Source organism: Coenobita brevimanus, chromosome 65 (assembly GCF_032717465.1).
Source record: "Coenobita brevimanus isolate Jiangsu-jjx chromosome 65, ASM3271746v2, whole genome shotgun sequence".
Taxonomy (NCBI): Eukaryota; Metazoa; Arthropoda; class Malacostraca; order Decapoda; family Coenobitidae; genus Coenobita; species Coenobita brevimanus.
This window is the reverse complement of record NC_137018.1, coordinates 21,771,281-21,784,272: the sequence shown is the minus strand read 5'-3', so window position 1 is coordinate 21,784,272 and position 12,992 is coordinate 21,771,281. Positions and strand designations below refer to the sequence as shown.

Sequence of the window (12,992 nt, the reverse complement as noted above, 5' to 3'; positions counted from 1 at the left end):
TGCAGATGACACCAAGATTTTTTGGAAGATACAGAGCATAGAGGATTGTAACAAGTTGAAGGAGGACCTGGATGAGCTCAGGGGATGGACGGAAAAGTGGCTCTTAAGTGTTCACCCAGAGAAGAGCAGGTACATGAGAATAGGAAGGACTCCTGTTGAGAACAAGGGATACAATATGTACAATGGCATCGACAGGACCAGAGCGGAAAAGGATACCAGTGTGGTCATTGATGACCTGCTTGCATTCTCCGACCATCTAGCCAAGAAAATCAACAAGGCAAATAAAATTGTGGGGCTCATAAGATCATTTGTTCACCTGGAACTTGCACTCTTCAAGCCATTATTTACAGCTTTGGTAAGGCCACATCTGGAATACGCCAACTAGGCATTGTGTCCCCACCTTGTGAAGGACATGGAGGCTGTGAATATACAGCAGAGAGTAACAAAGCTGGTGTCTAGCCTAAAAATCCTTCCCTACGAAGAAAGACTGAGGAAGCTAGACCTACCCACGCTGGCATACAGGAGAAACCTATAAAATTGTCACTGGTATATACGACAGCGACTGCATCGAGGGTCTCTTTGAATTCAGGGAAAGCAACACTACACAGGAGAACACTAAGAAAATCTACAGTTCAAGAGCTAGGCTGGATCTAAGAGTGTTTTCGTTTCACAACCGTGTTGTTAACAACTGGAATAAGCCGCCAGAGTGGGTGGTGAATGATGACTCTGCTGAAAAGTTTAAGTCTAGGCTGGTTAAATTTTAGAAAAACCAGGACCAGAAATATAATTACAAAGCACTGATAACACCACACGCAGCCAACAATCAGCATTCAGGCTAACATACTGGAGCCACAGGCCCCATAGGGCCTCTTCCAGGGAACCTTCTGTGAGTAGCTGTGAGTAAAGGCAACATTTACCATATACTTTCACATTACATTCAACCACAAAAGGTAAACAAGAAAGCCGGGACCAAGCACCATTGCACCTCACTAATCTTAGGCCCCATTCATATATCCAGTTACTAAACTGACTCTGTATTAACATATTCTAAATATGTATAAATCAAACAAATGCACATATGAGGCTAATCTATAATAAATATGAGATTACCAGACGACGGAGCCATCTTCCACAGTCTCTGAGAACGTCTGATCTCTAGAAGCGTTTGTCCGTCAGTTTTACAATACAATCCTATAAACTGGAAAATATATATGTTCACTAATATTTTAAGTTGCTTAACGGGAAGAGCTTTTTGACAGCTATTTGATTCACGTTACTACAACGTTACACATTAAATAACGAATATTAGGATTCTCTTAGTCTTCGGAAAAATATCAGCATTTTTCATTTACTCTATTTTCTATCTATCTATCTATTTCCAGACGCCTCAATCCCGTTTGGGGTGGCCACAAACAAATCGCCTCCAAGTCGCCCTGTCCCCCGCCATTTCACTGCCCTTCTCCCAACTCACACCCCCCTCTCTCATATACCTCTCCACCCCATCCCTCCATCTCATCCTCGGCCTCCCCCTCCCTCTTCCCCCCTCCACCTCACTCACATACACTCTCTTCGTCAGTCTTTCACCCTCCATCCTCTCCACATGGCCAAACCACCTCAGTGTGCTCCTCATAACGCTTCCTATCACATCCACATCCACACCACAACGCCCCTTTATATCCTCATTCGTCAGCCTGTCTCTCCATGTGACTCTACAGGCCCCTCTTAAAATACCCGCCTCCGCCGGACCACCTACCCCGCCACCCTCCACCCCACCACCGAACCACCACCACACCACAACCCCAGGAGGACACCACGGCGGGGTTAGTGACCCAGGACAAGAGGGTCACCAGGACACCTCTGTCCAGAGCCCCTCTTCCCCGCAACTGTCACAACACCAGGCAAGAGGCAACGACCCTGTAGGCGGGGCAACCCTCAACAGGTTCGGGGTGGGGCTGATCCAGAGTCAGTCCCAGGCAACACCGCGGTACAGCCACCGTACGTACCGGGGAAGGAGCGGTCATTGTACGCCCTTTGGTTGTTTCCCCCTGTGACACAGCCGTCACGGCCACCGTACGTGAAGGGGGAGGGAGTGGCCACCGTACACCCCTCAGTCACAGCCACTTCTGGCGATGGCCTCGGGCTGTTAGTTATTGAACGCGCCCTGACTGGCAGAGAGAGGAATAGCGGAACCACAATCACGGCCACCGTACATGACGGGGAGGGAGTGGCCACCATACGCCCCTCATCCACTATTACCTCCTACTACGGAAGTAACGCCCCAGTTACTTCCCGAAGGGCAGGCAGGCCCACGGTTACGGCCTTAGTGTGTACAAGGGTAGATAGACCCTCGGCTATGGCCTCAGTACGTACCGGAGAGGGCGCTGCCCCTGTGCACCCCTTTCCTGCCTTTTCCTCCTGCGGGACTAACACCGCGTTCATGGCCACCGTACGTGACGGGGAAGTAGCGGCCACTGTACGCCCTTCAGTTACTTCCCGGCAGGTGGGCGGGCACACGGCTACGGCCGCAGTGCATGCCAGGGTAAGTAGACCCTCAGCTACGGCCTCAGCACGCACCAGAGAGGGCGCTGCCCCTGTGCACCCCTCTCCTGCCTTTTCCTCCTTCGGGAGCAGCACCGCGTTCACGGCCACCGTATGTGATGGGGAAGGAGCGGCCACCGTATGCCCTTCAGCTGTGAGCCCTAGGAGTCACGAAACCGAGTTCAAGGCCACCGTACGTGATGGAGACAGAGCGGCCACTGTACGCCCCTCATTCGTGACTCTGAAGGCCCTCCCGGAGCAGGTCCCTTGCACGGCTGACTCCTTTCCTCTCGGCTGCGTGGGACGCCCTTTGTCTCCCCACAGGAGCAGTTCCCCGGAGGTGCTGTCGGAGTGGTGGCGTGGCCCAGTCCAAGCCCTATCACCTACCCCTGGGAGGTCCCTGTCCCTGACGGATACCCGATGGAGGCGACGCCGCAGTTCACCCCTGACGGCGCTTCTTCCTATAGGTGGCCGCAGTCCCCGGACTCCCAGGTCTGGCCAGCAGCCCCCAGGCCCAGACAACCCCGGCCCCCTCTCTCCTCGGAACCAGAGGCGCCAGGACCGCCTCCTGCAGCTGTTCGGCCCTAGTCCCGAGGGCCACCTCACAGGTCGAGGCCCCCAGACCGGAGGGCCTCCCTGGACCCCACCGACGCAGACCCAGTGTGATCTTTCCTCATTTTTTGTTTTTGCTTCCTCCCTTTTCTCTTTCAGCAATTCCAGTTCCTCCTGTGTTAGACATCTTTTTATCCATATATTTTTGAACTCCTCTTTTTCCATAAGATTCTTTGCATTTTTTAGTATCTCCTCCACGGTGTCTACACTCTGGAAGGTTACCTGTAGGGGTCTTGACTTGCTTTTCTCGTATTTCCCTAACCTTTTGTGTTCCTCTATGTCTTTACTACAGATTTCCTCTGATACTTCTTTCAATATGCCCATTACATTTGCCATCTCCTTTTTGCCTCTTGAGATCTTTTTTTTTACTTCTTCGTCTTCTATACAAGTGATTACTATAGATTTGTTAATATCTACTGAATCTCTGACTAACTTAGGATTGTTTTGGATTATTCTTTTCACTTCCTTTTTAATGCTTTTTTCTTCCACCCTTGTTTCCAAGTCTTTCTTTACTTTCACCATTTCAGCATAAGTGGTTTCCACATCATTTTTGTAGCTTTGCACAGCTTCATCCACCTGTGTTATCTTCTCAATATCAGTGCTCTGATCTCTCAGACTGCTTACTTGCCTAATTGTCTCTGTATCATTTTTTTACTCTTCCATAATACTCTCGTAGTTGACTACTGTACTTGCCATTTCACTAATTTTCCTCCTAAGTGAACCCAATTCAACTGTTAGCTCATCAATGGTTGTGTCTTTCTTGTTGACTTCCTTTCCTAATTTTTCTATTCCTTTTGCAAGTGCATCTGTTTCTGAATTACCTGCCACCGCCGGACAGGCCACCCCACCACCCCCCACCCTACCACCAAGCCGCCACCTCACCACCACCCCAGGAGGAGACCACGGAGGGCTGGGTCACTGAGAGGTCAACCCAGGGCAAGAAGGACATCGGTGCCCCCCTGTTCTGAGTCCCTCTGCCCCTCAACTGACCAGACGGAAACTACGCTGGTGGAAGACAAGACCTTGCGGGCGGGACAGCACTCACCAGGTTCGGGGTGGGACTGAGCCAGAGTCAGTCCCAAGCAGCACCGCAGCACGGCCTCTGCATGTACTGGGAAGGGTTCGGCCACTGCACGCCCCTCAGTTGCTTTCCCCTTGTAGGGCCACCACATCGGCCACTATACATGCGGGGGAAGGTTCGGCCACTGTACGCCCTTCAGCTACAGCCACATCTGGACAAAGCCTCGGAGTGTCAGCTATTGAGCACACTCCGACTGGGAAAGGCCTAGGAGTGTCAGCTATTGAGCGCACTCCGACTGGCAGAGAGAGGAGGAGTGGAACCACAATATCGGCCCCTGTACATGGGGAAGGTTCAGCCACTGTACACCCCTCATCCACTATCTCCACCTCCTATAGGAGTACTACCTCCGGAGTGTCAGCTTTTGAGCACACTCCGGTTGGAAAAGAAAGCAGCAGTGGAACCACGATATCGGCCACTGTACGTGTTGGGGAGGGTTCAGCCACTGTATGCCCCTCATCCACTACCTCTTCCTCCTACGGGAGTAACATCGCCACATCAGCCACTGTACCTGTGGGGGAAGGATTGGCCACTGTACGTCCTTTTGTTACTTCCCATGGGGCAGGCAGACCCACGGTATCGGCCACTGTACGTGCCGGGGAGGGTGTAGCCTCTGTGCGCCCCTCATCTGCCTCTTCCTCCTCCGAGAGCAGCACCGCCACATCGGCCACTGTACGTGTGGGGGAAGGGTCGGCCATTGTACACCCTTCAGCTATGATCTCTGAGGTCCTCCCAGAGAAGGAGGTCCCTTGCGCGGCCGGCCTTTCACCTCTTGGCTGCATGGGACGCCCCTCTCTTACCCTCTTCAGGTGTGGTTCCCCTGAGGTACTACCGGAGCGGTGGCATGGCCCTATGTCGGCCCTGCCACCTACACCTGGTCGGTCCCGATCTCTGATGGACGCCAGAAAGAAGAGGTGCCGCAGTCTGCTTCTGACAGCACCCTTCCCTAAAGGTGACCACAGCACCCAGGCTCCTAGACCGGGCCGGCGGGCCACAGAGTCCACCCACTTGGGCTCTACTCCCCCACGACTCTCTGCCCGGAAGAAGAGGCGACAGGCCTGCCTCCTGCAGCTGTTCGGCCCCAGTCCCGAGGGCCACCCTTCAGGATGAGGCCCCCAGTTCAGAGGGCCTCCCTGCACCCCACCGATGAGGCTCCAACATAAGAGCCTCTTAGGTCGAGGCCCCCAAACGGGAGAGCCTCCTTGCACCCCCCTGACGAAGGAACCCCAGGCAGTGACACCCCTATGGGAAGTCCACTGTCTCCTGCAGGAAGGCTCCCCAGTAGAGCCCCTTCCCACGCCCGGGTGCCTCTTGTGTTAAGCCCAGGAAACAAGGGTCAGCAGTGACTGAAATATATCTCGTGTGTCTTAGAAAACCACAGAGATGGGAGTGAACAGTGACAGTGAAGGAGTGAGGCAAAAATAATATCAGTAACACACTGTGAGATAAATACCCGAGCAGAATAGAAAAGACTAGTGAACACGGACATAGAGCCGGAGCGCGAGGAAAAGCCAAAAGTCTGTGAACAGTGTCCCCGTGACTAAGTAACTTTCTCGAGTGTCATGACTCACGCTATAATCAATTATAGTAATACTGACTCTCTCAACCCCAGGCCCTCTCCACCCATAGTGCATCTGGTTGAGACTATTAAATACTAATTTTGCCCATAGACACAATACGGGTATATAGAACTTACAACTCACCATCGAGATATAATTACAGAACTCTACTCTGCCTGTGCTGTGTGATATATATTATTGGGAAGCTAACTCTGTAAATCTGTCTTCATCATATCCTGTAACTCTTTGTTTGTATTGTAACAGTGTATTGAAATAAGCCAATAGATGTGTTAAGGTGTAGCCTACTGCCTAGTTTTTATGCCCTGTTCCTTTGTAAGTGTTTTATTTCCGGTCCGGAAAGAGGACCCCGCTCAGTTGCGGGCGTTTTTAGTCCGAGAAGTCGAGCTAAAAACATCCCGCATAACACTGGTGGCCAGCGGTGGTTCTGGATCCGAATAAAGCACTGAGGAACACAAAAGGGAAACCTGCACAATGGCAGCCAAACCTCACATCCAATTGCCGAAGTTCAGTCCTGTACAATATGACATAGATGTTTACTTAGATATGGTAAATCCCCTCCTAGACATTGGGTTTGACACGGACAGAGAAAAAATAGCTGTCACACTACCCAACCTGGGCAAAATAATTGCTACTATAGCCACGAAAATCGTCCCCGACTTGACATGGGACCAGTTTTCGCACATTGTAAAGCAGGCAGTGACGCCTTCACTGGGCAGAGTTGTTGCCCTTTCGCAACTCGACCCCCTCACCTATGATGGCTGCCTCGACGACACTTTCGTCCAGGCTAGGCGCCTCGTCAGCGCCGCCTATCCCGAAGCTACCACTGCTACACGGGATCAACACACCTTTAACACCCTGATAAGGATTCTCCCGAGCTCAATACGGGATCACTTCACCATCTATGATCCCTCAGGCGACATGGATTGTGACCTGCAACTTGTCCAACGGCTCCTCGCTGCCTGTCCTACGCCACAACCTATTCACACGGTGAGCAAATTCCCCACCACCAAACCACAACCACCCAAGGTAAGGACACCGCCCATTCATCCCATCCAACCCACCATGGAGCCGTCCATCACCGTCCCGAGGGCTCACCCACGGAGAGAACGCCCCAACTCCAAGGAAAATTCCAACCTCATCTCTATTAACCCCTGGGAATTTCCTGCCTGCAGTCGTACCTGCCCTCTGCATGACATCAGGGAAGAGCTTAAGGCGAACCAACGCAGGACCTTCAATCATTGGTGCAGGAAAGTCTCATCCCTAGAGGACGACGCTCCACCCATCATCTACCCTGAACCTGGCAACGAGCAGCCCGACGAAGACGGCAAACCGCAGCAGATGAATTTTTAGGTCCGCCCCCGCACCTCCCCACGGTGGCAGGGGTCACTTCACACAAGTACAGACCCCCAGTCTACAACAAAATACACCTGAACGGGGTCAAGGCTATATTACTGGTGGACACGGGAGCTGCCAGGTCATGCCTGTATTTGCACTTCTACTCCCGCCACAACTCCGCCTTCGGCCCCCTTCTCCCCACCTCAGCCAATCTCGTAGACGCAGGGGATGGCTCCCTGCCTATCTGTGGGGAAACTCGGGCCCTGCAGACCGAAACACACCAAAAAGCATCCACCACTCATCCCTTCATCATCTTCGACTCAACCTGTCGTGCATACGATGGTTACCTGGGGACCTCCTCCAAAAACTACACACCACCATCGACTGCCACCAGCGCCAACTGCACTTCAGTCCAGCCCCCACGCCCCCAGAGAAAAAAAAAACATCACTCATCAACACAACACATACAAACCACCTCCCCCTGACAGTCATCCTCCCCAACCCATTTGCACATGTAACTCGACTCCATTATCACCTCACACCTCATCCCCTCAATCACCACCCCCCTCTTCCACCCAGCCAATTCACCTCCCTCTTCGACTTTCCCTGCCGCTATCGCCTCCGCTATCACGATTCCACCCCACCAAGAGGCTTGGTTAAAACTGAACAGACCCTTCGGTACCTCCGTCCTCTTCTCTCCTGCCCTACCAACCGGACCCCTGTCATCATGTTTTGTGTCGCCGACTTTTCTCCCCCCCCACATCCGAACTATCCGTGTCGCAAACCTCGCTGCCACACCCCTTGCCCTACCTCGAGGACTAATTGTAGGCGACATGGAAGAAGCCGAGCCTTGTACAACACTGCCCTCCACCCACCCCACTCTACCTCCTCTCCCTCCACATCTATCTACTTCCCAGACCAACAGCCTCCAACGATTACTCCTGGACTTCCAAGACCTCTTCTTATCTGGCCCTGCAGACACTGGCCACATGACTTTCCTCAGCCATGAGATCCACACAACCGGACCACCCATTCGCCAACCAACACGCCGCAAAAACCCTAAACAACGGGCAGAGGAAAACCGGTAGGTCCAGAACATGCTTGATGCTGGGGTCATTTCCAACTCAAATAGCCTATGGTCCTCCCCCGTCGTACTGGTTAGAAAAAAGGACGGAACAACGCGGTTCTGTGTGGATTACCGCAAACTTAACGATGTCACCACCAAGGACGCCACGCCCCTCCCGAGAATCGACGATTCCCTCGACTCCCTACACGGCTCAACCTGGTTCTCCACGCTAGACCTACAGTCAGGTTACTGCCAAGTCCCTGTCCATCCAGGGGACAAACAGAAGACAGCTTTCTCCACCTCAGATGGCAAACATTACGAGTTCAACGTCCTTCCCTTCGGACTCTGCAACGCCCCAGCTACATTCTCCCGCCTCATGGAGTCTGTAGTAGGCAGCCTAACCTGGGAAATCTGCCTGGTGTATCTCGACGACGTCATTGTTTTCAGTCGCACCTGGGCCGACCATCTACACCGCCTCAAGCAAGTTTTCCTATGTATACGCCAGGCTGGACTAAAACTCAAGCCCTCCAAATGTGTTCTAGCCAAGTGATCCGTCTCCTTCCAAGGACATGTGATCAGAGTCGAGGGCATCTCACCTGACCCAGAAAAACTATGCGCAATAGCAGACATCCCCCTACCAAAAGATGTCCACGAAACCCGTGCCTTCCTAGGCCTGACCTCATATTATAGGCGTTTCGTGAAAGGCTTCACCAGTATCGCAAAGCCACTCCATGACCTGACAAAGAAAGGTGAACCATTCACATGGACTGAGGAAAGGAAAGCCGCATTTAACAACCTCAAGTCAAAACTCATCTCAGCCCCCATTGTTGCCTTTCCAGACTACAACCTCCCCTTTCGTCTGTACACCGACGTCTCCCTCATTGTCATAGGAGCTGTTCTCGCTCAAGTGCAGAATGGGCGCAAACACTTCATTGCCTGTGCCAGCCGCACCCTGAATCAGGGCAAACGTAATTACATGGCCACCAAACGCGAATGCCTCGGAATCATCTGGGCGCTTGACTACTTACAGTCATACATCTCCGGCACCCACGTGGTCATCATCACTGATCACCAATCCCTTCAGTGGCTACGCCAGTCCGATACTAACAACGCCCAACTCATCCAGTGGCGAGAAGCGTTAGAAGAGTTCGATTTTGAAATATCCTATCGGCTGGCAAACTACACACCAACACTGACGCCCTTTCCCGCCTACCCATCAATGCTGTATGCCCCAAACCTGACCTCATTCAGATGTGGCAGAATAAACAATGCCCCAACTGGATTCCACAGCGCACGTTCACCAAATTACATCAGCACGGCGACCACCTGTTCAACTCAGACGGCCACATCATCCTCGACCCGACCGCCACCCACAACGCAATGCTGCACCTCCACGCCAACAACGGCATCCACCTCAGGACAAAGAAACTTTCGCAAGTTTTCAATGATATATATTGGACCTCTAACCCCTCCACCATTGCCAAAAGCATTGTCCAAGCATGCTGTGCCTGCGCCTTGGGCAAAGACATCACCCGCACACCCGGCCTAGCAGGGAAAGTAACCACACAAAAACCATGGCAATTGCTCTCTCTCGATGTCGTCGGCCCTCTCACACCTAAAGAGGGATACAAATATATCATCACCTTCGTGAACGTTTACCCTAAATTCCTCATCGCCTGCCCCGCTAAAGAACACAATGCCGTTTCAGTTACCGACGCCATAGTCCGCCACGTCTTCCCCTATTTCGGAATCCCACAGGCCTGACATTCAGATAACGCACCGGAATTTACGGGAAAAATCTCAGTGGAACTCGCATCAATATTTGGCTATCGCATCTCCTATTCATCCCCATACTGGCCACAGGGAAACAGCATCTGTGAGAGGAGTCATAGGTCCCTCCTAAATCAAGTAAGGACAAGGATCATACAAACTGGAAATGGCAACTGGCCGGCGCATGTCAGAATCGTGCAATGGGGTTTGAACACGTGCCCCAGAGAGGACCGTATCACCCCCCACGAGCGAGTTTTCGGGGAATCCCCACTCCTCCTATCCCTCCGTCACCACCTCCAACCTCCCACCACACCTTCCACCACCGACCCCCTACACCACCTCAAACGACGCCTCCATCACCTACAAGCACAACAAGACCTGGAGCCCGACACTAACCCCACCAACCCCTGCAAGCCGGGAGATTCCGTCATTGTGGCACGCTTGCCTACCCCCACCAAGACCTCCCCCGTTTTGACGGGCCCTTCACCATCATCAAAGTCCCTAACCCCAAGCAAGTCACAATTAACAATGAGGGTCAGCCACGGACCTACAGAAACAGACACGTGCGTCTGTTCCCACCCTCCAACAATGACCCCACACTCACCCGCGCATCAAACACCACCCGCCGCACACCTACCACTGTGGTGTCTTCTGAGAATTACCCCCTGGACTCCTACTCCTACTCCTTCTCCCCACCCCCCTCCACCTCACCTACAGTCACACCACCCCACCCACCCCAGCCCCCGACGCACCACCCACTTCCCCCCACCCCGATCCCCCACCACCACCCATTCTCCATCCCTCTCCTACGCCTACTCCACCGTCTCCTCCATGCCTGTCTCCAACACCACCCACGGCACCCTCCACCCCTCCCACTCCCGGCCAACCAGCACATTTCCCAACCACCACCACCGCACCATCGCATCCTCTCTCCCACCCCCCTCACCCTACCCCACGCACTACACGTGCCGCCACACCACCCTCCAGCCCATCACGTGTGCCCACATCACCTCTCACATGCACCACCCACACCACCACTCCTGCCCCCCCTATACCCACTGACCATTCTCATTACACATGACGCACCACACCCCGCCCACATCCGCCACCACCCAGAATCACACCCCAACACCACCACGTGTCCAACCACCCTCACCACCCACACCCACCCTCACAACCACAACCACCAGATCAGGACGCCTGTCCCACCCACCATCTGCAGTAGATACACCCGAACACCCCCATCTCTGCCCCACCCTGCTCCCCATTTCCCACCACGTGCTAACCTCCCCCCAAACACCACCCCCATCACCCTACCCCTCCACCAGGCAAGGTGGAAACTCCCCATATCCCAATTCTCCAAAGGAAAATGCTTCTCCCACCCAACCATCCCCCATATAAACCCCAAGATCTCCTCACTAGCCAGCATACAGCTTCTGCCCTTAAACCAAGCACCACCATCTGAAATGAAGATCGAAAGGGTAACATGGTGCACCCACGACCGCCCCAGCATTAGGATATGGGCGACGCACCAGCTCCTCCGGCTCCTACAGCACACCACCCGAGCATCGTCCTACACCTCACCCTCAGCCCCCACCAGGAGCCGAACCTCACCATCCACCATTGAACCAGCCTCCTCAACCATCTCACACCGGCCCATCAGACCTCCACTACCAAAACATACCACCTCCAGTCACAGGGCCATGACTTGTCCACTGTGGAAGGTGGTGAAATACCTGCAGCCGCCGGACCAGCTACCCCACCACACCCCGCCCTACCACCAAGCCACCGCCTCACCACCACCCCAGGAGGACACCACGGAGGGCCGGGTCACCGAGAGGTCGACCCGGGGCAAAAAGACCATCGGTGCCCCCCTGTCCTGAGTCCCTCTGCCCCTCAACTGACCCGACGGAAACTACTCCAGCAGAAGACATGACCCTGCGGGCGGGACAGCACTCGCCAGGTTTTGGGTGGGACTGAGCCAAAGTCAGTCCAAAGCAACACCGCGGTACGGCCTCTGTACGTACCGGGGAGGGTTCGGCCACTGTTCGCCCCTCAGTTGCTTTCTGTCTGTAGCGCCACCACATTGGCCACTGTACGTGTGGGGGAAGGTTCGGCCACTGTACGTCCTTCATCTACTACCACATCTGGACAAGGCCTCGGAGTGTCAGCTATTGAGCACACTCCGACTGGCAGAGAGAGGAGTGGAACCGCGATATCGGCCACTATACGTGTCGGGGAGGGTTCGGCCACTGTATGCCCCTCATCCACTACCTCTCCCTCCTACGGGAGTAACACTGCCACATCGGCCACTGTACATGTGGGGGAAGGATCGGCCACTGTACGTCCTTCTGTTACTTCCCGTGGGGCAGGCAGACCCGCGGTATCGGCCACTGTACGTGCCGGGGAGGGTGTAGCCTCTGTGCGCCCTTCATCTGCATCTTCCTCCTTTGGGAGCAGCACCGCCACATCGGCCCCTGTACGTGTGGGGCAAGGGTTGACCACTGTACGCCCTTCAGCTGTGGACCCTGGAGATCACGGAACTGCCACATTGGCCACTGTATGTGTGGGGGAAGGATCGGCCACTGTACATCCTTCATCTGTGATCTCTGAGGTCCTCCCAGAGAAGGAGGTCCCTTGTGCGGCCGGCCTTTCACCTCTCGGCTGTGTGGAACGCCCCTCTCTTACTCCCTCCAGGTGTGGTTCCCTCGAGGTACTACCGGAGTGGTGGCGCGGCCCTGTGTCGGCCCTGCCACCTACACCTGGTCGGTCCTGGTCTCTGACGGACGCCAGAAAGAAGAGGTGCTGCATTCTTCCCCTGACGGCACCCTTTCCTAAAGGCGACCGCAGCACCCAGGTTCCTAGACAGGGCCAGCGGGCCCCAGAGTCCACCCACTTGGGCTCTACTCCCCCACGACTCTCCGCCCGGAAGAAGAGGTGACAAGCCTGCCTCCTGCATCTGTTTGGCCCCAGTCCCGAGGGCCGCCCTTGAGGTCGAGGCCCCCAGTTCAGA

General features: G+C 54.2%; 1 protein-coding gene across 1 annotated transcript in view; it reads right to left on the bottom strand.

Moving 5' to 3' along the window:
* The window catches only part of ND-B17 (NADH dehydrogenase (ubiquinone) B17 subunit), a 140,933-nt gene extending 139,779 nt beyond the window's left edge, over positions 1-1,154 (bottom strand). The window contains exon 1 of the mRNA XM_080276417.1: positions 1,111-1,154. Within this exon, the coding sequence (XP_080132543.1) occupies positions 1,111-1,126 (16 nt within the window). The 5' untranslated portion in view covers positions 1,127-1,154. The remainder of the gene's footprint in view (positions 1-1,110) is intronic.
* Between the last annotated feature and the right edge of the window lie 11,838 nt (positions 1,155-12,992).